A 26,739-nucleotide genomic window follows, 5' to 3' on the forward strand; every position below is an offset into this window, starting at 1 on the left:
CCTTAAGATAATTTTATGCCGGATGAGACGATTCAGTATATTGGCCATCGCTTGAATTGGGTTCGTCCATAATTCGGATGGGCTGAAACCAAATTCAATTTTAATAGTGTATAGACTTGCTCATTATTTTTAGATGTGGTTGTCTACTTTGGTCAATTTGTTTCCCATTAAGCGTAAATATAGGTTAACTAGCAATTCCCAGTTTTAAATTTGCATACCTAACAATAACTCCGATTCTAAATGCGTTTTTGTTCGGATATCCCCACTCCCACCCTCACTTTTTTTTAAATAAAAATAATGTGCTTATAATTCTTTGGGACCGATGCCAGTGGCGTGCCTGATGGGTGGGGTGGGTTAGTGGCTGATCGCCCCATGACAACAAAAAGAAAAAGAAACTAAATATTCCTTGTTCTTAGTACTGTTTAAATACGCACACGTCCGATAACCACTTTGACGATATGAAATAGTGTCAAATTGCGCAAAATGAACTTTCACTTCAGACATGTCAAATAGTATGAAACTGAAAAAAAAACTTGTGTGCGCAGATATCCCAGTAAAAATTGGGCTGAAATAATACTCACTGGACATTTTCAACCCCTCCCCCGACAAATAGTCCAAGCACGCCACTGCGCGATGCCAGTGACTTATGGAATAACCCATTTCTTTCACGAAAATGCAATTGTCAGAAATCACACACCTTCAGTAATTTTATTTTTACGAAATGACGTTAGTTTTCACATGATAAAAAATTATGTAAAAGTTATCTATCCGAGGTAAGGTAAATGATTATTAGATAAAATGTGAAATAAAATATACAATATCTCTTTACATTAACTTTAAGTAACATTCATCAACATTGTAATAAATAGTAATTTTGTCGTATACAATGATTAACTACTAAATTAAACAAAACAAACATAAACATTTTACGTTACAATTTGTTAATCTATATAAAATAGTTTTTACGTTCAGATACAACACGAAATATAAACATGTCAAATACATCCAATTGAATTTTTTTATAGAATTTGAAATGATACATTTACATGTGTAGTTTCAGAATTTGATATGATACACTCAGAATTTAGTTTTGAACAGACGGAAATATCATCACTACATGTAGTGCTGACTGACGATATCACCTCTTGTGCGAAATCTAAGACTTCTTGTTCAACGTATACATATATTATTATGACAAAAAATGCTACAAATATATAGATTTTAATATAACCTTCGCCCTTCATATAAAATTATTGATCTCTAGTATTGAACATCATTTATAACGGTAATTTTGCTTCCTCGAGGAAGTGACGTCAGCGCGTACGCAATATAATGCATCAACCAATGCAAATGTACCTTTTAAAAATACCGTATGTCACAGCTTCGAGAACATTGCCAGGATTAGTTTTTTTCGTAAGTGGAAGCGTTACGCGAATGTATGACAGCAATTGGTTGACATTCAAGTGTTCCGATTGGTCACAATAGTTGAAGTGTTCAAGTACTGCGTCCACTTGTGAAAAACTAATCCTGCCAAAATGTTGTAACTAAGAACAGTATGCAGAAAATACCCAACATCTGCTTGTTGTGACGAAAACCGAGTTGATAAAACACGACCTGTTCATGTTGTTCATAATTTAGAATGACTTTCATTGTAATGTTTTTTCCGTAAGATGATAGGACTTATAAAAACTTAAAGATGATACCCACTTTCATCTGTTCACTGTAAATATATTTCCAGTTGGTAAGTCAAATTGAATGTGTACACTTGGAATTTTTTAAAACAATTATTAAAACACAAGAAGTATAAGTTAAAATTTGACTTGATATGAGAGTACAAAGAAAGCACTTATAGAATAAAGGCAAAATAAGTTAACAAGTCTCAAAATCCCTAATAAAAGTACCTACAGATAACGTAATAAAATGTCAAAATAGATCATTTGTGAGTTGTTTTCGTGTCCACAAAATAGGGTTTACGCATTAGGAAGCTGCTACTTCCAAATTGTAGGTACAAGTACATGTGTTATCCACGAACGCATCTTTTAAAATACTCGTTTGTAAACAGATGGTTGAAAATATTTTAAAATACCCGTTTGCACATTATTTCGGGTAGGGTGTTACTTTGTTTTTGTCTTTTTTTTTGCTATTGCTTTTCTTTATTGCTGAACTAACATCATGTAGACACTGACGATGAAGCAGCAAAAATGCCGGCAAATATGGCGGCAAGATATTATTACTATTAGTACTCTACATTACTGCAGAAGTTCATAAATCTAGGGCAATAGAGCATAGAAATGAAGTTTGATCGAGTAGGTAAATTGAGCACATTCTGTTCCATAATGCATGTCACTAATGCCCAATTACGTGTCACACGATGGGTGCTCACACACTGCGAGCAAACGATTATGATGTCATCCAGGAACTGCTGCAATGATTTATGGGAACGACAAAATTAATGTTGTTCGACCACTAAATGCATGCCTAATACAGGAAGGTATAGGTAAGTATTCTTAGCGGATATGAATGGACTGCATCCTGTAACAGGATTCCTGTTAATCACTGCTTATCAATTTCATTGTTTTATTGCTAACATTCCATCATTAAGGCTAAAATAAGGGTAAAAGGCCAAGCATTATCATATCTTTGGTCCATCCATCAAGAGACTAAAATTTATTAGGCATCTTAGCCTCAGATACAACCACGCCACAGAGCATCCACTCGTATAAAAGAGGCAGAGAAAATCGGAGTAAAATTTTATAGAACACGTTCCACGGAGTTTCAATATAAATGTAAAACATAAAGCAATGTTTTGTAACAAGTGCTTTAATTCTCGCGTTTCACAATACGATGCGCCTCCAGCGGTCGCTGGTTCGAAGCCAAAATACGCAGTGCATCATGGGAAAAGGTCGAAATCCAAAGCCCGCGTAATACGAATACAATACAGGAACATAATTATATCATTGTGGGTTTAAATGTCATTATAATGATGTTACATGCGAATGCACACTATAACAACAATTTACAATTATAGTAGATCCATTTTCCATCTATTGATCACAGGGAATCCTTCGTAGAGCTGTTTTCAACATATTTATTATAACACTCGTGTGAAAATTCAATAGCAGCTAGATGGCGATGTCGAATCTGGAGTCAAAAATTCGACTGCCAAGAGTAACCGCTGGCGGCGCATCGTAATTGTGAAACGCGAGAATTCGTGAGTACAAGAAGGTCAGTCGTAAGGGATGCACCATTATTTCCTTGCGGGATGTTTTTCACTACATGAGCAATCAAGTTGCTGACAATGGATAAAGATCACGGTGACCTGCTACTGCTTAAGCCACAGCTCAGCACTATGGTTTTTCGTGTTACGTTAGAAAAAAAATCATCCTGCAATTAATTCTCTTTTTGTTGTTGTCATCTTTAAAAACAAGTGATATTCATGTTAGAAAATCTATGAGTGATGGACAATGTACTTTCTTGAAATGTTCAAAATAGCGTTATAATATATTTTGTTGGTTTACGAAGTATCTACAACCGATGTCAGAAAAATACAACAATAAATATTTTAATTAATAAAATTGTGTTTCTTTTCTTAATTCTAAAGTTCACATTTCATATACAAATAGGTTCTGGTGCTATTTTGGGGCACTGGAACAATCGATCTCCAATTTCATTACACTTACATCATTTCAGCTTTTACCCACTCCTTTAAAAAGTGTACTTAGACTTGTACAAAGTCTTCCCATTTTACCACCGTTTTATATTTTTTTATAAACATTGACCAAAATTGTAATTTACCTGTCATTCTATTCTTTAAATTTTGCATAGGTAATCACTACAATAAGATTTGCTTGTGATATGATACATAATAATTATGACCCAGTGGTATGTTATTCAGGAATATCTTAAAATATTTGAAAATCTGATTTTTGCGATATTCCTATTAGCATGCATCAGAGACACAATTCTATACAATTATAGCTAGATATTATGAACACGCAGCCATTCCTTGTATTTTAGATGCCTTCCTTAAGGGACACGTAATCTTTGATGTGCTGCCGCCTGATCTGGTCGTAAAGTGTGCTCATCTATTTTAATCCATCCTCGGCACTGTTGGTTTGGTCAGTCATAAGACCTCGGCCATGAAAGTTGACGTGATTTTGGTTTTGAACAGTTCCAACATGAAACGTAAAATTCCACTCACGTTGTCGTCTCTTTCATTTGTTTGATTTCTTCGGAACCATCTGCCTCTACAGGCAATTTTTCAGCTTCAGGAACCATTTCAAACTGAAAAGAAAAGCGATGTTAGTCACGGCGCATTTAATTGCTTGAAATTTGAACAGTTTACAAAGAACAAAAACAAATCTTTAATATGGATATACATAAACATGATAAATGGATACACCGGTTGTTAACATGGTTCTTTTTGGACAATTCCAGTGAAAAATGATGTTCTCATTTTTACTGAGGTTTCACCACTACACTAGTGGTTTCATCAGACTAGCAACTCATCACATCTGACTGCTTCCTTTTATAGGCAACAGCCACCGTTGAGGGTGTGATGAGTTGATTAAAGGTGTTGTTGAGTGAATAGGCCCCCTCGTCCTTATTCAGAGCGTCTTTTCCTATTCATCGTATTCAGATGGCTTCTTTTAACCATGTAGTGGTCTTTTCCGACTCCGCAAAACCTTTCTATGTGAAAAGTAACATGTTTTTTACCCAAAATAATATTCACTGCGCAATGAAAAGCGAGAGTGACCTTGATCAACGCGAGCTCTGTGGAGTCATGCTAAAAGTAGATCGTATAGTCTATGCAAAGTCTACGCTTGGTCGCATTTCACTGTAATGCGAATTATGCTGTGCCATATAGACTGTGACTAAGACTAGCAGACTCAGCGAGTTATCGAAGGGACTAGAATTGACTTCTGATTAGGGGGTACCCATAGTTTTTTGTATGCGGCGAGACTAAATTCAGGTCTATCATAACCATTTTTAGATGACCATTAGGGAAAATGTCTATACAGTCGATTAACCCGAGGACATTTTTAATAGCGTAGCGCTATTTCGTAAAGTGACTGTTGGAACAGGGCAGGTTTGACAGGAAAACCCAGAAAAACTTGATTCCACGCAGGGAAAGGAACACAATTTAGTGAAAACATGGAATAAATAAAAATTCAGACGGGTTCATGGAAGCACCTACAGCGTCAAAAAAATAATTTTAGGGTTAAGGAATATCTCAAGGTAATATAAACGTGGGAATAGAATTCTGAGTTCACTAGTTCGAAATTGACGGCGATTTAAAGAAAAAATTTGCCATTTTTCTGTTGCGTTTTGAATGGCCAACACTGAAAACCAAAATTGGTCAGCTGGACTAACTTAAAGCTAGTCCAGATGGTGCCCACCTGGACTAGCTTTAAGCTAGTCAGTTTTGCTGGACTAACAAGGATGACTAACTTATCTTAGTCCAGCATGCTGGACTAGCTTTTAGTTAGTCGCTTGACTAGCTTTTGGTTAGTCGCTTGACTAGCTTGATGCTAGTCCAGCACGCTGGACTAGTTAAAGTTAGTCACTTGACTAGTTTTTTGACTAGCTTGATGTTAGTCCAGCGTGCTGGACTAGTTAAGGTTAGTCGCTTGACTAGTTATTGACTAGCTTTAAGTTAGTCCAACTGGTGCCCATCTGGACTAACATAGCCCTAGTCAAGCCAGCTGGACTAATGTAACATTAGTCCAGCTGGCTTGACTAACATGCTCGACTAACCTCAAGCTAGTCCAGCCAGCCGAACAAACCTAATGCAAACCATACATGCAGTTGCAGATTGGATACAGTCTGATAAGGGTTATACAATTGGAAAGTATAAATGAGCCACATGTGGATTTAGTCTAGATAGATTAATGTTTGCTTATTGCTTCCCTGCATGAATTTACAAGAATTATTCCATAGATAATCTTGAATCATGCAGCATAAATAGTGAAATATGAAGCAAAAGCAAGCACCAATAATTAGTACAGAACTAGACCTGCATGTTGGCGAGGATTTTGATTTTCTCTTCTGACCATGTTGTCTCATTTCATCTGCCTACCTAGTACCCACCACAGACTGTATCCTATCCTCTTTTGGACACAATAGATTCTGAAATAAGAAACAATTCAAAGTCCAAAATAACATTAGAAAAAACTTTATGACATTCTTATCTTGCATCCAACATTATGATACCCAACTCTTCTTATATAAAAGCCTTAAACATAAATTACAAAGATTTCTGTTTATGAAATTTAGTAAATAAATAACTAATTATAATGTATTTAATCTGTCAAAACCTTAACTGTTTTTTGTTTAAAACAGCTTGGTTTGACAGATTAAAAACATTAATATTGATCATGTTGATTACAATTCACAGTATAGAGTCTATCCAGATGTCATACAAATTAACATACATAATAAGCATCATGGATAGGTATAATACCATTTTTCACCCTGATATGGCAGTGACGTCATTGCATAGTCATCCAGCAAACAAACTCATGATGTTCCTTTTTTTTAATCTACAATTCATATTTGCTAACCTTAGAGATAGTGGTCCTTAGATAGCGGACCACCGCTGGTCGGAAAGGGCATTATATAATTTTTTTAATGCCTGATTGTGAGAAAAATAGTCATTAAAGTTTGTCACTCATATTCACAATAATGAAGTCACCGCAATCAAGAGTTTTGATGAATCCATTTTGAATGTTTGTCAAATCATGAATCAGATAAGTTTCATGTGCATGATTCAGATAAATCCATCTTTTACAGGCAAAATCAGTGCAAGGTTCTTTTTTCACACTACTTGTTTGTGTAACGTCTTAACTCGTTATTTTGCACGACTGATGTACAGCATGATTTTCTTCTTGATGAGTTGCAATTGTTGGAAGTCTATTTCTACCACAGTTGGGTTACATTTCAGCAGCACCTGAAAGCAAATTATACAAAAAGTTACTATTAGTTAAACTTTAATAGGCAAAATGAATATTCCTGCTTTCACATCTGGCAGTTTTCTGAAAAAATATTTTGTGTCAGCGAGAACTTTATTTACAGTTTAATACATATATAGTCTACCGACCCTCCAAAGTGATATGGAAGGAAAAAAACGGAGTCTGACTTATATAGTAACTCGCGGCCCAGAGATAGTAACTCAGGGTCCCGAGATAGTAACTCGGGGCCCTGAGATAGTAACTCAGGGTCCCGAGATAGTAACTTGGGGTCCCGACATAGAAACTCGGGGTCCCGACATAGAAACTCGGGGTCCCGTCATAGTAACTCAGGGTCCGACATAGTACATAAGGGCCCGAAATAGTAACTCGGGCCCCAAGATAGTAACTTGGGGCCCCGACTTAGTAACTCAGGGTCTGAGATAGTAACTTGGGGCACGAGATAGTACCTGTGTCCCCGCGATAGTAACTCGGGGTCTGAGATAGTAACTCAGGCCCTGAGATAGTAACTTGGGGCCCGAGATAGTAACTCAGGGCCCTGAATTAGGAACTCGGGACCCCAACTTAGTAACTCGGGTCCGAGATAGTAACTCGGGCCCCGACTTACTAAGCCGAGAATCCGAGATAGTATTTTGGGGCCCCGAGTTACTAACTCGGACTCCCAAGTTACGATGTCGGGGCCCCCAAGTTACAATCTCGGGCCCCAAGTTTTTTTCTTCCATGTCACTTTGGGGGTTCCGTAATAGTCCCATCAATTAAACCACCAAAATTTAAGGAAGTTCTTACACCTCCAAAATTTTGGTTGGTCATGTATTTTTCCACATCATTTTTTAGAGTCCACCACCAGGGACAGTGTTTACAAATATAGCGTACTGTCTTAAAGGGCATGGTCAGATTCTGGCATTCTGTTGTGTTTTGAAGATACCTCACATTGAGGCTGGCATCACACTAATTTCTGATTTCTTGGTGATGACTTTTGAGAAATTGCACTAGTAGCAGTTTTAACATTTAGCAGCAAAAATGTGTTTCACAATGGCCATAAAACCAATAGTTGAGGCAATACGGGGGCATTTGCTCCCCCCATATTTTTCTTGGTCCCTCAGATTTTCACTTTTTGCAGCAATTTAACCCAAAATGTGTTGAGGCTGTCATCTGGTCATACATTTTTTCAATTACCTTTGTTATTTGAGTGAAATCCTCCAGACTGTATATGTTGAGTCTTTCAAGCTTCACGGTTGCATTGTCAAAAAAGGAACAGAACCTATATGAAAAAAATACATGACATTAAAATGGTATAATGTCGACTGTAGATTTTGTTTGGGTCGTGGTTGTTATTCTAAAGAAAGTGATAATTAATAATTTTGCAGACCATGCACATAGCATTTCTTAGTTGAGAGCCCTGGAGGAATTTCCAAACGGCATGCCCCAAAATGCTTGCCCCCCCCCCCTCTTGGCCTACCCAAAATCCTCCCTATATGCCAAGTTTTTGGGATCCAATTTTGCAAACATATTGCGAGCGGGAAAATTTACATAGCATTTCCGTACTGTTTCCTACGCCTTTTAAGATCATTTTATTTAAAAGGTGCCCCATGAATGTGTGCCAAAATTGCTCCCCCCCCCCTTTTCGGCTAGCAACACCCCCCCTCCCAATTTCATTTCACTTTATTCCAAGTAGTTTTCTTCTAATTCATTTAGAATAAATTATAGCAACAAACAATAAAGTATCAAAAACAGTACACAACTTTACCCCCATCCTCAGTGGCGGCTTATGTTATAATATAATTACACACTGTACACAGGCAGTCCCCAATTTAACTTGGAGGATCTGGGCTCATCAGCTAGCTTACCAATACCTTATATCATTATAAAGATGCCAAGACTTGAACTTACACTTTAATTGATGACCAAGGCCCAATCATGCCAATTACAAGTACATTGTTATGATTGTAGAATATCATAGTGCACACATGATTGCTATAAACAATAAAATTACTATAGTACGTATGCATGTTGCTGTATTGTGCTGTTAGCATGCTGTACATAGTGCATATAGGGTTAGTGACTGGCATTCTGAGCTGATATTATTTAATTTGTCTTTCTGATGTAATATTAAAACAAATTGCAACCTTACATATATCAACACAAAGCAAGACTTACCTTCGTGTTCTACAAAATCTTGATGAATTAATTCCAGGACATTTTGTGGCAAAAACTTGAGAGTGTTGCTCTGTAGTGAAGTGACAGCAGTATATCCAGTTGACCTCAGCAGTTGACAGTTACAAAATGTATGTTTCCCCGCTTATAGATTTCAGTTGGGTCAGAGGTCACATACCACAGACTACTGGCAAATTGACTAACTTAAGCTAGTCAAGCAGCAGGCGTCTTGACTAACTTAAAGCTAGTCAAGCCAGCTCGACTAATGTTAAACTAGTCCATCTTCATTTACCAACTTAAGCTAGTCATTCCCGCTTGACTAACCATAAGCTAGTCAATCCTTAAAACTAGTCCAGCAGGTCAAATCACATTAGTCAAGCCAGCTGGACTAATCAAAAACTAGTCCAGCTGGCTGAAAACTAGTCCAGCAGGCTTGACTAGGTTGAAATACTAGCTTAAGCTAGTCAAGCAGGCTTGACTAACCAGTTTGACTAGTTTAAAGCTAGTCCAGCCTGCAATTGACTAGTTTAAGTTTTCAGTGAAGTCTGTCGTGGATTCACTGATTCTGAAATGTTACTAAAGGTTTTGATATAGCTTCTTTGTCGATAACTTTCTGAAGAAGGACGAGGGTGCCTATTCACTCAACAACATCTTTGACCAACTCATCACGCCCTCAACGGTTCCTGTTGCCTATAAAAGGAAGCAGTCAGATCTAAATATAAACACCGATTTGATAAACAAATCTCAAATTTGGATTGTTTGTTTTGTGATAGACAATCCATTAGGAAGAGTTTTTGGATATTGACCTTATTTTTTGAACATGTGACCAAATAAGGCCAATTTTGGACGAAAAAATTCCTTTTTAGCAAAAAATGGAATAAGGCAAATTTGTGGCATTTTTGGTTAATAATTTTATTTGTTTCTGATACGACTTACCACTTGTTTTTCAGCTTGCTGTCTTCTGAGGTCAGATTTTATTAGTGCTGAAATTGAGATATAAAAGAGAATAGTGACTTTTCCTGTCATAAAATACTTCTTATGGTATAATGATATAATTCATTCCATGTAAAATTTCTTGTAAATTCACCCTTGCTATATGTATATTGTGATAAAGAAATAAAACTGACGTAACATAATTATGTGACGCAGTACGGGTAATAAGCATGATAAGTGAATAGATTCGATATATGTCCGTTAGGGTCGAGGCCGAAGGAAGTGTTGAAATTCGTTCGTAAACACGTATCGTAGGAACGGTTCGTCCAAATTTCAATGTATTCTAGCATATTGTAGCCAGAATATGGGCAATAATAGCATTTGTAGTCAATGGAAGGAAAACAATGTAGATACGACTGATGTCATCGTATATATGAATGCTATGAAGCTCCCATGAGGCTGGTTTATATTTTAATGTGGTAAGCCTAATTGCAGTACAGATAATAATAATAATAAATAAATAATAGATAAAAATATACACTCTACATTAGTTCAATATGGCGTCAAAACGAGATGAGCTTTTCGACAAACAACACTATACAGTTGTACAGATGAAGTTTTCAGCAATTTTGTAGCCTTCAAGTAAAAACGGGGAATGAAAACTGTTATAATCTGTATATTGGTTTGCCCTGAGTGACAAAATATTCATTATTTATTACAATTGATATAGTTACCTGTTAATACAGCACCAATTAATAAAGAGCCACATAGAAACAAATTGGCTACTTTAACACTGACTTCTTGTAACAGTGAACCCATAGCCATCGTAAAGATTATGCCGAATGTCTGTGTATTAAAACAAACAAACCTACATTTATGATAAAGAAATGACGGATTTTATAATTAAAAAAAACAACGGTAACAAAAACATAACAAATCAGTAACAAAATTTGACCACACACAACAACAAGGATGTATAACGTTTCTTTCATAAAATTTAACTTTTTTGATATGTACTTAAAGGAGTATTTCGTGATCCTAGCATCCTCTTTTTATGACATTTTTCAGTAGATATCCACGAAAAAGCTTATTTCCAAAATTTCAGTTGATTCCGATTTTGCGTTTGTGAGTTATGCATGATTATGTGTATTACACTGCTCCATAGACAATGTGTTGTAATTTCGTTCTGGTGCACCAGAACGAAATTCAAATTTGGCGATATTTTTGCTAAACGAATTAATCTGCAAGAAATATTTGGTACATAAACATTATGTAGCCAGAGGTATCCAGTGGTGTAAAAATCTCAACTTTTTTGGGAAAAGTGGGGGATGAGGCTGTGGATCACGAAATGCCCCTTTAATGATAAAGAAATAACGGATTTTATAATTTAAAAAAAGGTAACAAAGACATAATAAATAACAAAATTAAACTACACACAAAAACAAGGATACATTAACGTGGCTGTGAACTCTCGACGTCGTTTCTTTTGTAGAATTTAATTTTTTTCAAATGTACTTTGCAATGTATTTTTTAAATTATATTACCTGCTCAGAAAATCCAGATTTGTAAATTTTATGTCACTTTTTTACTCTAAAAATTAAATTTCAATTCTCGCTGTCACGTCGGATTCCTGGGTTCGATTTCTAGCAGAAAAAAGTGCTTCTTTCCATTTTAAAATGAAAGTGTACATATTGTACTGGGAAATATATTTTGTGCCTTGTTTCTGGAACGGTACAGGAAACTATTCTTCTGACTCTCTGAATCTTGACAACCCGACAAGGACAATCTGATCAATGTTGCGACTTACGTTAAAATGAAACCGGAGCGAGCAAAATTCATGTAAAGGAGAAAACAACACTATCATCTAAAGTGCAGCGTAAGTTTCAATCAGGAGGTTGGGTTGAGTACTGATCATTTTGATTCACCCTTACATCAGCATCTTTAGTTGTCCCGGACAAATGTTACGAATATTTTCTAAGCCCAAATTTGTTCAGAAACATTTTTATTATAACGAGGGTGTAGTGAAAGAAAGCCCTATTACGTTTTACGCTTTACAATGACCGCGCTGCGTGATGTGTTATGCCTTCGAACAATTTACGCGGACGCCGTATTTGGACATCGCATAATTGCGCGCTAGTGTGATTGGTCGCTAGAGGTATTTCCTTCATAGGCTATTCGATTTTGACAGGAAAAACAAAAGATACAGTTAAAATTGTGTTCTGTTTTCAAATTCAAAAGAAGGAAATGTGACAAAAATTGAATTAAAAAAGTGAAAAGTGATGATTATGAATGAGGTTAATGACTTTGCATTAGTTTGCGCCCTTCGGGATATTCCTTGGTTCAAATGCACAATGTTTAGATATTTCACAATACCCTCAAAACAACTGATGCGCAGTTTGTTTTGTTTTGTTTCTTCTTTAACCTGGGACACTCAATCAGTTGAAAACACAATTAATCATCTGTTCTTCCTTGAGGCCCAGTCATTGACCTCTAAATAAATCATAGCTTAGAAAGCAAAAATTGCCAAATTGTCTATAGGGCAGATATTGCAAATAGAGCTTTTTTGAACTAAACCCTCGATAATATGATTTCATATAAGTTAAAATCAAAACTGTGTTGATCATTTCTTTTTGAGTTAACAATTTAAGCTACCCCTAACTCCATCCCAAAATACCTGTTGATGGTATCTGATGTAATAAGGCTCTCTGCCTTTGTTAAACTATTTTTATCAAACTTGATCATGGTGACATGTATATTTTAAGCTTTTTTATGCTTTCGATTTTTCCAGTTCACTGCATACACTTTCTACAACGCCAACATCAATATTCTTAACAAAATAAATAATTCTAGACCTCTAACCGTCATTTCTATACTATATTTGCAGTTTCATATACAAAAAGGTGGCTTTTCACGAAATATTACACCCATGTAATCTAAACCGCCCTTTCTCAAAATAGAGTGCATCGCATAACTAGACTTTCGCAATCGAGGGACAGCTTGGGAAAAATCTTATTCAAATTTTGTACTAGCTAGTTTTTTATCCTGAGTGAACAGCACAACCTATATTTTGCTTTTCACAAAATCGAACAGGCTAAATCGGACTAACCAATTACAACAGGGCAAACTTATGCTATGTTCAAATACGGTAGTTGTGCGCATGTGAAATGTTCTGTCGCATACAAAACGAGCTAAAGTCATTGTCAAAAGCTGAGACTAATATTATTAGTAGACATATCACCCCAAAAATAAGCGCAGCAGAAACACGTTATTTAATGTTTCTACATGAATGAGCTTTATTAAAGTACCCTGTAAAACCACTTAATTTCGCGAGGTATTTAATTTCGCGAATTTCGCGAGGGCTTTTGATTCGCGAAATTAAATACTCGCGAATTTTATCTCAGACAATTTGCACACTGGTTCCGAATTTGACAACCCAACTCGAGCAACTTCCATTACAGAATTCACCTCAAAGTTATTTTGTGAGTGACTATGTGACATAATTTCATTAGTAGATTATTTATTTACCTTGAAACATCATCAAAATAGCCTCATATATTATTATAAGGATCATATAAATTCCACAAAGCATTGAACCTCCACATAAAACTCGCTAGAAAATCGCGAAATTGATATTTGTTTATCCATTTGCTGCATTGAAAATAATGACCAATTATCAATCAATCAATGCCCGTCCTCATTCAATCAGATTATTTTATTTTTGTTTTGAACTTTGTTTTGTCACGTTATAACACTCTAAACAACACTCCAAAATATTATTTTCATTTGTTTCTATGATTTAAAAAGATATTTTAAATTGTTTAGAAGTAATTTTAATAAAATATTATGAGACAGAAATGAAAGTTTGTGAAACAAAATGGCCGCCCCCATGATGGGCTATGATAATGGCATGGGTTGATTGGGCAAAATATTTAGTAATTTTATCATAGTTTGCATGTTATTTCCTACAAAACAATGGCCATATTTCATTTTAGAGATACCCCAACATTCAATTTAGGGAAGGTAAGGCGGAAATACCCAACAAAGTAAGGCTAATTTTCACTTAAGCTTCTGGCCATGCAGAGAATAAGAATTTGGAAACTGATGTGAAATACAAAATCCTGGATTCGCGAAATTAAGTACTCGCGAAAATGGCGAGTATAAGCGATTCGCGAAATAAAGTACCCGCGAAATTAAAGTGTTTTACAGTATCAAAAATCAAAAAAACAGAATTGAAATCGGTCAATGCATTGTGATGCAGTGTCAATTTTAAGATGCTCATAAATGGAATTAAAACCTGCCACAAATGGCTATAATGACAAAATTGGCACATTTCGAGATTTTGAAGGTTTATTTGGACCCTTGCTTGAAAAAGCAGCGTTAATTTAAGTATCACAGGTTAAATGCCTATCTTTCCGTACTTCGTTAAAGAAAACAAAATTTAAAATTCTATCATTGAATAATTATAATAAATTAACCAAATATACTATTTTAGCTATTTCAGCCAATCTGCAGACAAATTAAAGGTGAAAAAATGACTAAGTTCAGCTAATTAATATGCAAAATTGATGCCAATAGAAAACCGTACATGATATCAGGGTGCGGTTTTTTTTGCACACATATGTATACAAAGTTATTTCAATTGATAACAAAAAATAAACAAAAAGTAATTAATTATGCAAATTAGCTAATTATGTATTCATGACATTATTATGTAAATTAGGCATGAGTAATTTTGGGTTTTTTCAATATTTAATGAAAGTCTATTCATTCACCATAAATTTGTCAAGTATGAACCTGTTATGATGTTGAATAAAGAAACTGCAGTTAATTACTTAAATATAATACAAAAAAATACAAAGTTTGACATTTTGACGATGTCTGGAATAGAATTTTCATTTTTTCTGTAAACATGGTATGTGTCACCATTGCTCAAAGCTAAATCCGAAAAGTAAAAATAAAAATTCATTTGCAATGAGACTTTAAATTAACATTTTGTTATCTGGATTAACATGGGAAGACAAATGGTAAAAAGAACAGCTATTCTACTGTATCGCGTATACAAAAATAGTATGGCCTTGGACACACACAATGGCTTAGAGCTATTGTGGTTTGGAAAATTACTCCCTAAAAATTTCTTTGATAATGTTTTGTTTTTAATTAGTTTTACTCAATGCAAGGGAAGTGTTTCATTCGTTGTCGACGGAAATAATTTACATGCTAAGAAAGATTAATATTTCAGCTAAATGGTGGTAGTTCCTCTATTTCAATAGGCCTATATTTACTGATTTATGAGCGATCTTCAAAAATCCATAAAAACAGGCAGTAGCTCTTAAACAAAACAATATTTAATTTTGGCGGACCCAATGGTAGCCTCGGAAAGTCTTCACACACCATATATTAAAAATTCAAACAATTTGGATAAATGAAGCATACTGAGGAAATTCATTTTTTGACATGATGTTTTCTAAAATTGGTCAACTTTGAAGCGCGCGCTTTTCAATTCACTGTTATGCTTGCATGCACAGTGTGGCAGAATTATTGTGCAGCCACTGTGACATACCTACTAATATACCGTATTCAGGTAGTCTCAAGTCAAAAAATACTATTTACGGCTTGGAGCTCTTATTTACGGCACATCCGGGACACCGAGAAGACTATTTACAGATTAGAGGTACTATTTACGGATGGGTGTAATTGGCAGAACTATTTTTGTGGTCATGTGATCCACTTTAACCAATCAATGAACAAGAATATATTAATGAAGTATATACATTGTCATAACTGACTAAAATGACGGCTTTAAAAATGTATTCGTATTTTTAATGACATATTTATGTATTTACTTTTTTGGAGTTTATCCAACATAATGCTTACAACAAAAACAATATTTCTTTACACGGGTGTGGAATTTATAATCTGGCCATCTAATTTTGTATTCAAAATAATAAATGTATTGCCAAATTCAAAACGCAGGATTGAATTAGACTGATTACATGTTATTTATTGTGTACTTGTGTGCCACAATGTAAACATTAATAGAGTCCTAATTTACAACCTATCATAACAGAAAAGAAGACTATAAGTAGCCTATAGGTATTATGTCGACCAACAACCTAATACTCTACCTGAGCTGAAGCATTCAGTAACCCAGACGATGTTCCTTCAGGCTCTGGAAAAGTTAATTCGGCTGCAAACTCAAAGCCCAAAGGTAGGTATCCAGTCATGAAAAACCTGAAAGGTAGATGTATTCAACATCGTGAGAAACATATCATATGTTTTCTGCCTGCCAAGCTACGGCCTTATAACATGTATAGTTCACGATTTATACTGTAAAATATACAAAGATTGTGATCAAAATTATGTTAGGAACCGTTGATAATACAAGAAGAATAAGCAAAGGTTTATAGGGGTATGTTTGTGTGTGCAATGTCACGATATATTCACCACACAAAATGGTTAAAGATAGCGTAGCCATAAAACAGTCATGAACTTTTATAGACGTGCGCTTTTAACATGATATTTATTGACAAGAGGAACAAAAAATGCCTTTACTTATATCATCATTCTAGACTTAAAAGAGTTTTAAAAAATTGTGCAAAGGGTTTTGTGTTATGGGAAAATATTGAATTCACCTGTCTACAAAAGTCCTTTAAAATCTAGAAATAGCCATAACATTTAATCCATTGTCAATTGACACCACGTGGTAAACAGAACAATTCTGCAGCCAAATGTAAGACTTTTTAAACATCACATACGGGACAACAATTAATAATCAAGATTATGTAATACTTTACACCATAATCTAGATACAAAATGTTTAAAATAACCTAACAGAATGATGTCATCATCACACAAATGCTAGCTTGTAATTCCTCAATACCATATCGCACAGAATACTAGGATATTGACTCGAAATAATTTGCTTTAAAAGCGCAGCATTTATAACGAGAAACAAAAAATGCAAACACAGGCAATGACAGGTGTTTTTGTAGCTGAATTTAAATTTAAATTAACGCTACTCTCCAGTTGCACATATGAAATGAACAGATATTCTTACCCTAAAAATGCAGAAACACCAAAGACGAGCCATATATTATGTAGTCTGAGTGTGAATGTGAAGATAATCATTCCGATCAGAGAGAGAAGATAAACTACTACCGTTGTGCCCCTGAATAATAATGTAAATAATAAAATAAGTGAAAATATTAGACATCATAGTACATATTAGGTGAGTCTTTGATTGGCGTAACATTAAAAAAAAATTAGGGTAGGTAGGTCTGGATATTTTTTTTTTTTTTTTACTTTTAAGCTGTAAATTTCGTTTGATACAGGCTTTGGAACTTTTTTTCTTCTTTTTTTTTTTAATTTATTTATTTATATTAATTTTTTTTTTTTTTTTATTTTTTATTTTTTTGCAAAAAATAAAAAAAAAGTTAGGGTCGGGCCTAATTTTAGGGTAGGTCGGGTTACGCCAATCAAACAATTTTTTAAAGGCCTTACTGCACTCTCGAAAAATAGTTTTTAAGGACTAAAATGTCATGCGAAGTGACACTATGTGTGCATAGTACTGAATCAGCTTTCACATACGTTTTGATTTTCTTAGATTAACATTTGCATTCCAGAACTACATTGATAACAAGAAACACGGCAATATTCCATTCATTCCACGGATTTACATGTGCCGAAAGCCATGTCTTCTCTTTTATAAATTAAAAATCGCGCCAACAAATATTTACAAAATCCCTCTTTTACCTCATAACTATTGGGAGTATTTCTGTCTATAGATTTATAATATAATATTGAATAGCTCTGAATGTGATACTTAGTACAAGAATATATTGCACGAGATAGAAAAAATATTGCATGAGCAATATATTCTTGTCCTTGTATCACACGAAATAAACCATTCAATACTATTATTATTATTTATATCAGTCTGACCATGCTGACTTGGTAAAAATAAATGAAATTTGACTGATCTGACCTAACCAAGTGCGAGTACCGATATACTTCCAAGACAATTATGCGATACGCGGATTTGGATCACCCAAAAGGGCAGAAATAATGAAATAATGAGTTATATTGGTTGCTGCCCAGACCCAGTTATGCAACAACTTAGTGATGTGGTATGCCTATTCCATGTATGTTATTGATTGGTGGATTTTAATTATACCAAGCACTGGCAAAAAAAGCTAAATGTAGACATTGTTATTAATTGACACTAATAAAAGTGATGATTCGTGGAGCAGAAAACGAGTCCGTGGATTTTTTTCCTGGTTAAGTCAAAGTAGTTCCGATCGAATGGAAATGTCAACAATTTCATGAAATTCCAAAAGTACGTTTACAGCTTAGGCCGTATAAAATTAATGTTTTGGTTCTCGTCCAGAGGATTTTCATGAATTGATGAGGGAGGGAGGTGTTGTTTTGGTGTTTTTTTTCAATGTAAAATTAGCATTGTCAGTAGTTTTCGGTCTTCTCCAACAGTGCTCGAGGAAACGATGAGGCCCTTTTTTTTTTTTTCAAATGTGAGATTCTGAGGATAAACCCCTAGAGTACCACAAAAAGACTTGGAAGTGATGCTTGTTCTCTAATAAACTTATTTATATGTATGAAGATTTCATAAATCATTCCAAAGTCTAAAAAATTGAAAAATCTAAAAAAAAAAAAATCTGACAAATCCCAGAAATTGAGGAGGAGGGACGAGAACCAAAATATTAATTTTACACGGCCTTATTAACACAGCAAACACAAAAATGTTCTTAAAATGTTTATTCAAAACGCTTTAATAACATTTAAATGTCGGGTTATATAAAGGTCATGAAAATGTTTTTAAAACGTTTAATATTGTAAAACATTTTGGGCAAACATTTTTGAAAAATATTTTGTCAACACTTTTTGTTTAGAATGTTTTGCAGAAAGTTTTCAAAAATGTTTTTTGAATGTTAATAAGACGTTTTTATGGCCATTATACCTGACATTTAAACGTTTTGTGCAAAATGTTTTGAGTTTGTAGGGAATTTTAGTGCTCAACAATATTGTTCGAGAGTACAGTCCTCTCCGACTCACCATGAATCTACGTCAAACGATAAATGTAAGGACAACATGAGTAGGGTTAACCTTATCACGTTCTGGTCAGCGCTGGCTATTGCAAATTGCAACATGCCTTAAACTAATTCAGGCTTATATTAAAGGAGTCGAACTTTATCTGAGACGAGGTGCATGTATTATACTAGTATCTCTATGCCTAGTGTCATGTTTACGCTCGGCAAGACATTGGAGTGGCCCGCCAAACCTCGGAACGCCTTTTCTGAAGCCCCAAGGTGAAAAATCTGTTCAGTGAATTATTTAGAACTAGAGCAGCACGGAACAGGAGCAGCTGATGTGATTATAAAAGAATTATGCATTATGTATACATGAATTGCTCATATGCCACAAGAGCGATAAAGTGTAAGCTAAAATTATGTGACATATCCCGACCCTTTTCTTGTTCGTTTATATAGCCATTTTCACGAGCGCGGTGTTGACATTAATTGTTGGTCAAAAAGACAAATTGCATCGTGACGGGATGCAATTCCGTATGATCAGATTATTGTCACAACATACAGATTGATGAGGTTTTGTCGAAAACATATTGAGGACGTAAATATTTACCTAGGTGGGTTTACACCCACCTAGGTATTCTTTTTTAGTCCATTCCTTCCGCTGGCAACAGAGACTCAGAGAGGGTTAAAGTATGAAACCCAAGTTGATGTCATGGAAAATTGTTTTGCCTTTGTTTACTAGAGGCTGTTCCTCTGTGGTAATAGTGTGTGTTAGAACCTGTGAGGGTTAATATTGTGGGCAGTCTCCGTGGGACTTGCAAAGAAAGTTTAGTAAAACCATAAATAACTGATGGCACCTCTGGGATAGCTGCTATGAGGAAAGTGGAATTTGTTTTGTAATTCTTTAACATGTCTAACATCTGATGTTTGTTTGCAGCAGCTATTATCATGATGATGCTCAAATTGTTGAGCCGATTCAAGTGATTTAATGCTTGTGGGTGACAGTTTGGAATTATGTGCTGTGGTCCAGCTTTCTGAAAATAAGGACAAAATAACTTGTTGCAAGTATTTGTTCTTTGCTGTAGCTACTTCAATAGCTTTTCAGTCAGTGCCCCAAACATTTGTAGATTGGTTTTTGATTTGGTTTCTAAAATTTAAAGATGTCTTTTCCAAAATTGCACATATTTGCTAACAAATCGCGGCTTTGCAGCAATTGCAGGCATACTTGTAGTATGTCTTTTTGAATTTGTACTCATTTTGTGGGACAGGGACAAATAGCATAATTTTGAGGTTTACTAAATACTTGCTAGCCCAGCCAGGGTACAATGACATGAACGATCTAGACCCAGGGTCTTTGATGTGAAAATAATGGCATATCCAGTGGAGTAGTTTTCACTTGGAAAATGTGTTTATACCCTCTATATCACTGAAAAAAAAAAAAAATAATAATACAAATTCATGTAGGCCTATACAAAATGTCCCAATTGAAAAATCGTGTACAGATAGGCCTAATACTGATATCAGAGACATGGCACACTAATTACCTAGGTGGGTTTACACAAACCTAGGTATTAGAATCAGTCGTGTTGTACTTCCGCTGGCAACAGAGACTCACCTATCATGGCCCAGTTCTTGAACCCCAATATATTTGTATATTCATTGAATAACCTTTGACAAATTTGGGTAAAAAAAAACTCATACTCTGTAACAAATTCAAAATGCTATGTCACTTGCACATATAATCATGGAAGTATACTATATAGTGAGCATGGTCAGAACAGAGATCAAAAGTAGAATCAGACTTGCAGCTGGAAGTTGATTCCCAATTGGTAATAAAACCACCCCTTGCTGCAACCCAGTCACAACTCTAATTTCACTGACCTCCAAGCAGGTGATGTCAGCCACTTACTCCGATTTCACCATTCAGAAGTTCACTGGCGGTTGTCATGGTTGTTGTGGATATTATAATAATGTGCAGATGATGAGCATTGATCATGTTGATTACCTAGCTGGGGGATTTACAACCCCCCCCACCGAGCTAGGTACTGTTTTGCTATTCGATCCCCCCACCGAGCTAGGTACTGTTTTGCTATCCAATCTTTCTTTTTTCTTCTTCTTTCTGACAATAACTTCAAATTGCTTCTCCTCCTACATGTAATTGAGGTCAAAGGTCATTAAGAGGGCATTTCCGGTATTTAACCAAATACCTTCAAACTGCTTCTTCTGTCACATATTATATATAGTACAATGATGTCATTTGCATGCATCGGCTATACCACACGCCTATAACTTGCATACAGAATTGGGGTCAAAGGTCATTAAGGGGGTAAAATCTTACAATTGTATTATCTGGATATCTGTAAGGGGTATGGGGCTCAAAGTCGGTGACGACAAATCTCATGACCAGGGGAACGTTGTGCAGGGGTCAGGGCAAAGGTCATGCAGATGTGAAATTTTAGAAATGCATTTCCTGTACATCTGTAAGGAGTACGGCGCTCAAACTTGGTGACAACAAACTTAATGATCAGGGGAACATTTTGGGTCAAAGGTTATCTGGGGTTAAATCTTAGAATTCACTTTCTGGATACCTGCAAGGGGTATGGGGCTCAAATTCAGTGACAACAAATCTCATGATCAGGGGAACATTTTGCAGGGGTCAGGTCAAAGGTCGTATAGAGGTCAAATCTTAAAATGTCTTTTCTGGACATCTGTAAGGGGTACGGGACTCAAACTCGGTGACAACAAACTTGATGACCACGGAAACATTTTTGAACATTTTGCAGGGGTCAGGTCAAAGGTCATCTGGGGTCAAATTTTAAAATTGCATTTTCTGGACATCCGTAAGGAGAAAGGGACTCAAACTCGGCGACAACAAACAACATGACCAGGGAAAATTTTTGGAAAATTTTGCAGGGGTCAGATACCTCCACAACACCAACACGCCCCACCTAGGTTTGTGGTCTATGACCATCATTTGCCTCTAGTTAATTCTGAAATTCGTCAACATTATAGCTTCAGTCTGTTATAAATTACATAATAGTTATGTGAGTGAAAAAAGCATATAGCACCCATTACAGGTTTATATTATCTAAACCTGTCACACTATTATAACGCATCTTGATTTTCGAGTTGTCGAAAGAGGCACCGAGTGCTGTAATGTCGGCCACTAACAAATTCGAGGTATGCACTTATCTGTTGCCACAGAGATTAGGATGTGAGCGTTTGATATCAAAACATTTGTAATAACTGCATGCATTTGCATTATTGATCACGAATTATTATTTAAAATACTATAACACTCGATTGTTTGTCTTGACATGAAAGTTCAATAATATACTATTCCAATCCATAAACTGCTATTAATAAATTCAACTAAATGGTATACCGTAGAATTCCGTCTAGAAGCATATATGCCTCTAAACGAGGTTTTTTTAACGAAAGATATGAAAGGCTAATACCCTTCTCTAAAACATTGCAATAGATTGGTCTTACAAATATACATGTTTGTACAGCCGCCTTTATCAGTGATATACGGTAGTTGTTCAAACTCCAAATAACGTTTTTGTTGAGAGTGTCTGCCTCTTGTCTCTTGTGTCAAAAAAACCTCGTTTAGAGGCATATATATGCTTGTAGACGGAATTTTACGGTATTTAGTGATTGCACACGCTATCGATATGCGTTTTTATCAGGAAATCGAGATATGCCATTGGAGTACAAATACTGGTATTTTTTAATGATCATAATTATATTCATACATTCGACGAGTGCAAAATTTAGTACTTTATTTATTACATATTGTAAAAGGCTGTAACAAAACACAATATACAGTCACATTTTTTATTTCTAATTACAGAGTAAAAAAGTGCAGCGGCATGGTATTTCTTATCCCAGCAAACGCAAACCGTTTTACAGAAAACGGAAAACGGGTTATATATGGGGTATAAAAACGTTCCAAAATATTTTGCAAAAATGTGTGGCAAAAATATCTTACAATAACATTTAATAACACAAGAGCTGTATTTTCATATATAACTTTCTTATGACCTTTTTATAACCCGACATTTAAATGTTATTAAAACGTTTTGAATAAAAAACAAAACGTACTTATAACACACGTAAACGTTTGAAAAAACATTTGTAAGTTGGCTGTAATGCCAGCATTTAATAATGTCTAGAGGCTACCAGATGGACTAACTTAAATATTGGTTTCATTTAATAATCGGATTAAAAAATTATGTCCGATTATCTACAAAGTCTAGAAAACGAGTTAGGTCTCTTTCACTATCAGAGGATATCAAGGTTATTATAACCACGTTTGGTACTGTTACCTACTGTTACACTAAAGGGAAAACAAAAGAAAAATGAAACCGTGTCTCTTTTAAATACTTGAAATAAATGATAATTTATTTATTTTATTTTAGACTTCATAAAAAAATGCTCATATCACTGCGTGAACGTAAAACAATCACGGTCTGTCCGGTCCGAATATAACAACGGAAGGTGGTAAAAAGTATGATATATACTATAGACATGATTTAGGACTACAAATTATTCCTCTGTTTTTAAACAGAGAGGAAAATTAGAGGAGAACACTACAATTCTGATAATCGTATGCTTTTTTTTTATTGTGTCCAATTGAAATATATTGACACTCGCCGTGTTATAACTAATATAAGGCCCGTTGATTTTGAACTGATCAATGTATAGTATTCTAGACTTAAAAGAATCATGCAAAGGGTTTTGTGTTTATGGAAAATATCGAATTCACAAGTACACCTGTCTACAAAAGCCCTTTAAAATCTAAACATTGCCACATATAACATTACATTTTGCCAATTGACTGCACACGGTAAACGGAACAACTCTGTACCCAACTGTAAGACTGTTATACCCACAGCAATTAATAATCAAAATAGTGTTGTCCTTAGACACAAATTGTTTAAAATAACCGAAAAATGAAGTCATCATCACAAAATTGTTACATTGCACATGATAGTATTGGTTCGAAATAATTTGCTTTAAAAGCACAGCATGTACAATGAGAAACAACAAACACAGGCAAAAATACAGACAACGGCAGGTGTTCTTGTAACTGAATTTGAATTTAAATTAACGTTGCACATATGAAATGAACAGATATCCTTACCCTAAAAATGTAGAAATAGCTAAGGCAAGCCATGTATTATATAGTTTGATTGTGAATGTGAAGATAGTAATTCCGATCAGAAGGAGAAGATAAACTATACTAATTGTTTGGTATTATTATCGTGCAATGCGTATTAAGGAAAACAAAATAAAAACAATGCAACCGTGTCGTATGCTTTTATTTCTTTAAGTACTTGAAATTAATGAAATTTATATATTTTATTTTAGAGTTCATAACAAAAACAATCACTGTCTGTCCTAACAACGGAAGGTGGTAAAAATTATGATATAGGCACGATTTAGGACTAGAAATAATTCCTGTTTTGAAACATAGGGGAAAATAGAGGGGAACAATACAAAACCAAACATTTTGAAAATCGGATGCTTTTCTTATGCTGTCCAACTAAAAAAATTGATATTGATCCGCCGTGTTATCAAGGCCCGCATATTTTGAAACAGAGGAACAAAACAGAGAAGAATAATATAAGCTAAAAGAATATGAAAATCTATCGCTAGTTTTAGAGAAAAATAATATAAAGCAAGAGAGCCCACAATTTTGGTGCTACTTTTACAAACTGAGGCGTAAAACAGAGAACATAGCAACTTTTGTTTTATATTATTCTCTTCTGCTTTGCCCCTCTGTTTGAAAAAAAATAGCATCATATTTTTTGGTGTATGGTATTCTGTAATCTGCTTGTATCTGTTGTAATAGACTTTACAAGTACACCAATATGAGAATAATATTAAACTAAGGAATATGAAAATATGTGGCTATTGCTTTCAAACTGAGGTGTAAAATATTAGAATAATAGAAAACGAAATATCAAAATTCTGGTGCTATTTTTGAAACAGTGGAGCAAAACAGAGAAGAATTACACAAGTCATCACAATCAGTTTCTACTACGAAAACAAAGAAGAAAAAAAGGAATTACTGTCGTGGGAATTTTCGTTTTTCGTTTTTAATTGTTTTACATTTGTTGGAGTATGGGTTAATCAGGGAACTGTTAGCAATAGTGTACGTTTTGCACATTTAACAGTTTTCTTATACGTGGACTGAAACTTCCAGATCTGCAAACGTGTTTTTTTTTCTTTTCAGATTCACAATTTAGGGCAAGAAATATCTTTTCTGTTTGCAAACAGAGCTGAACAGAGAGGATGCTGCACTCTCACGGTGGAGTTTTGTTTTATATGATTCTTCTGTTTTGCTCCTGTTTTCAAAAAAAGCACCAACATTTCTGACTCTTTCATAGAATTTTGGACTCTTTTGTGTTATATTGATTTTCTCCGATTTACTCCTTTGTTTGAAAAACAAACAAACAATAGCCACAGATTTTATATCGTTTTCTCGACAATTACATAAATGACGGTAAAACTCAATTGTTTTTCAGTTGGACACCAAAAGAAAGGCATTCGATTTTCAGAATGGTTTGTTTTGTATTGTTCTCCTCTGTATTCCCCTGTTTCAAAACAGAGGAATAATTTCTAGTCCTAAATCGTGCGTATATCATAATTTTTACCACCTTGCGTTGTTATATTGCACGAAAACAATACCAAACCATTTATGTGGTTATAATCATAAGCTTGTATCCTCGATTATAGTGAAATAGACACAACTCGTTTTCTAGACCCTGTGGATAATCAACATAACTTTTGAACCCGAGCATTAAATGAAACCAACTGAAGTACCTCTGGTAGACTAGATTAAATGCTAGTATCACAGCAAACAAAACAAACAAACAAACAAACGTTTTTTAAACGTATAAACACGTTTTGGTTTTTATTCAAAACGTGTTTTAAAATGTCGGGTTATATAAATGGCATGAAAAAGTTTTTTAAAACGTTTTATGTGAAAATACACTACAGCAACATTTTAACAATTTTGTCAAAATGTTATTGTAAGATAGTTTTGGCAAACATTTTTCAAATATTTTGTCAATTCTTAAATGACATTATGTTAGAATATTTTGCATCAAGTTTTCACAAATGTTTTGGAACGTTATTAAAATGTTTTATACCCTTTGTTTATTTACCCGTTTTCTGTAAAAAGTTTTTGTGCCTGCTGGGATAGGATATACTATGCGGTTGCATTACTTTGAAATGAAAATATGAATGTTTGTTAAAGCCCGTATATGCGTAACTTTTTTGCACTTGAGAATGTGTGAATATAATATTATGATCATAAATACCAACAATTGGTGACACTTAATTATTATTAATAATATTTCAGAATGTACACTGTGTGTTTTTTGTTGGTTTTTTGTTTGTTTGTGGGTTTTTTTTCGTGGTTTTTTTTATTTATTTTTTTTCGTTTTTTTTTTTATATCAGTCTCCTCTGTTTTTAATAATACCAGAATGTCGAACCCTTTTATTTAATATTGTTTTTTGAGATTTACCGCAATTTATGAAATAGTTAATCTGCTTTAAATGTTATCTCTTATTAAATAGACTTTACTAGTTCACGACCAAAACAGGGAGAATAATATAAACCAACAAAAATG

The 26,739-nt window shown here is 34.7% G+C and overlaps 1 protein-coding gene and 1 long non-coding RNA gene across 4 annotated transcripts in view; both read right to left on the bottom strand.

Moving 5' to 3' along the window:
- Positions 1 to 245: 245 nt before the first annotated feature.
- The window catches only part of LOC140153282 (choline/ethanolamine transporter flvcr2a-like), a 124,085-nt gene continuing 97,591 nt past the window's right edge, over positions 246 to 26,739 (bottom strand). For all 3 annotated transcript variants that reach the window (XM_072175986.1, XM_072175985.1, XM_072175984.1), the window contains 5 exons: positions 17,113 to 17,223; positions 16,181 to 16,286; positions 10,790 to 10,901; positions 10,059 to 10,105; positions 246 to 4,284 (listed from right to left, as the gene is read on the bottom strand). In XM_072175986.1, coding sequence (XP_072032087.1) covers positions 4,198 to 4,284; positions 10,059 to 10,105; positions 10,790 to 10,901; positions 16,181 to 16,286; positions 17,113 to 17,223 — 463 coding nt within the window. In that variant the 3' untranslated portion in view covers positions 246 to 4,197. The remainder of the gene's footprint in view (positions 4,285 to 10,058; positions 10,106 to 10,789; positions 10,902 to 16,180; positions 16,287 to 17,112; positions 17,224 to 26,739) is intronic.
- On the bottom strand, positions 6,050 to 9,325 carry LOC140151891 (uncharacterized). The gene is made up of 3 exons (XR_011858989.1): positions 9,126 to 9,325; positions 8,145 to 8,229; positions 6,050 to 6,949 (listed from the first exon to the last, which is right to left on the bottom strand). It is a non-coding gene; the product is annotated as an uncharacterized lncRNA (long non-coding RNA).

This window comes from Amphiura filiformis, chromosome 5 (assembly GCF_039555335.1).
Source record: "Amphiura filiformis chromosome 5, Afil_fr2py, whole genome shotgun sequence".
Classification (NCBI taxonomy): Eukaryota; Metazoa; Echinodermata; class Ophiuroidea; order Amphilepidida; family Amphiuridae; genus Amphiura; species Amphiura filiformis.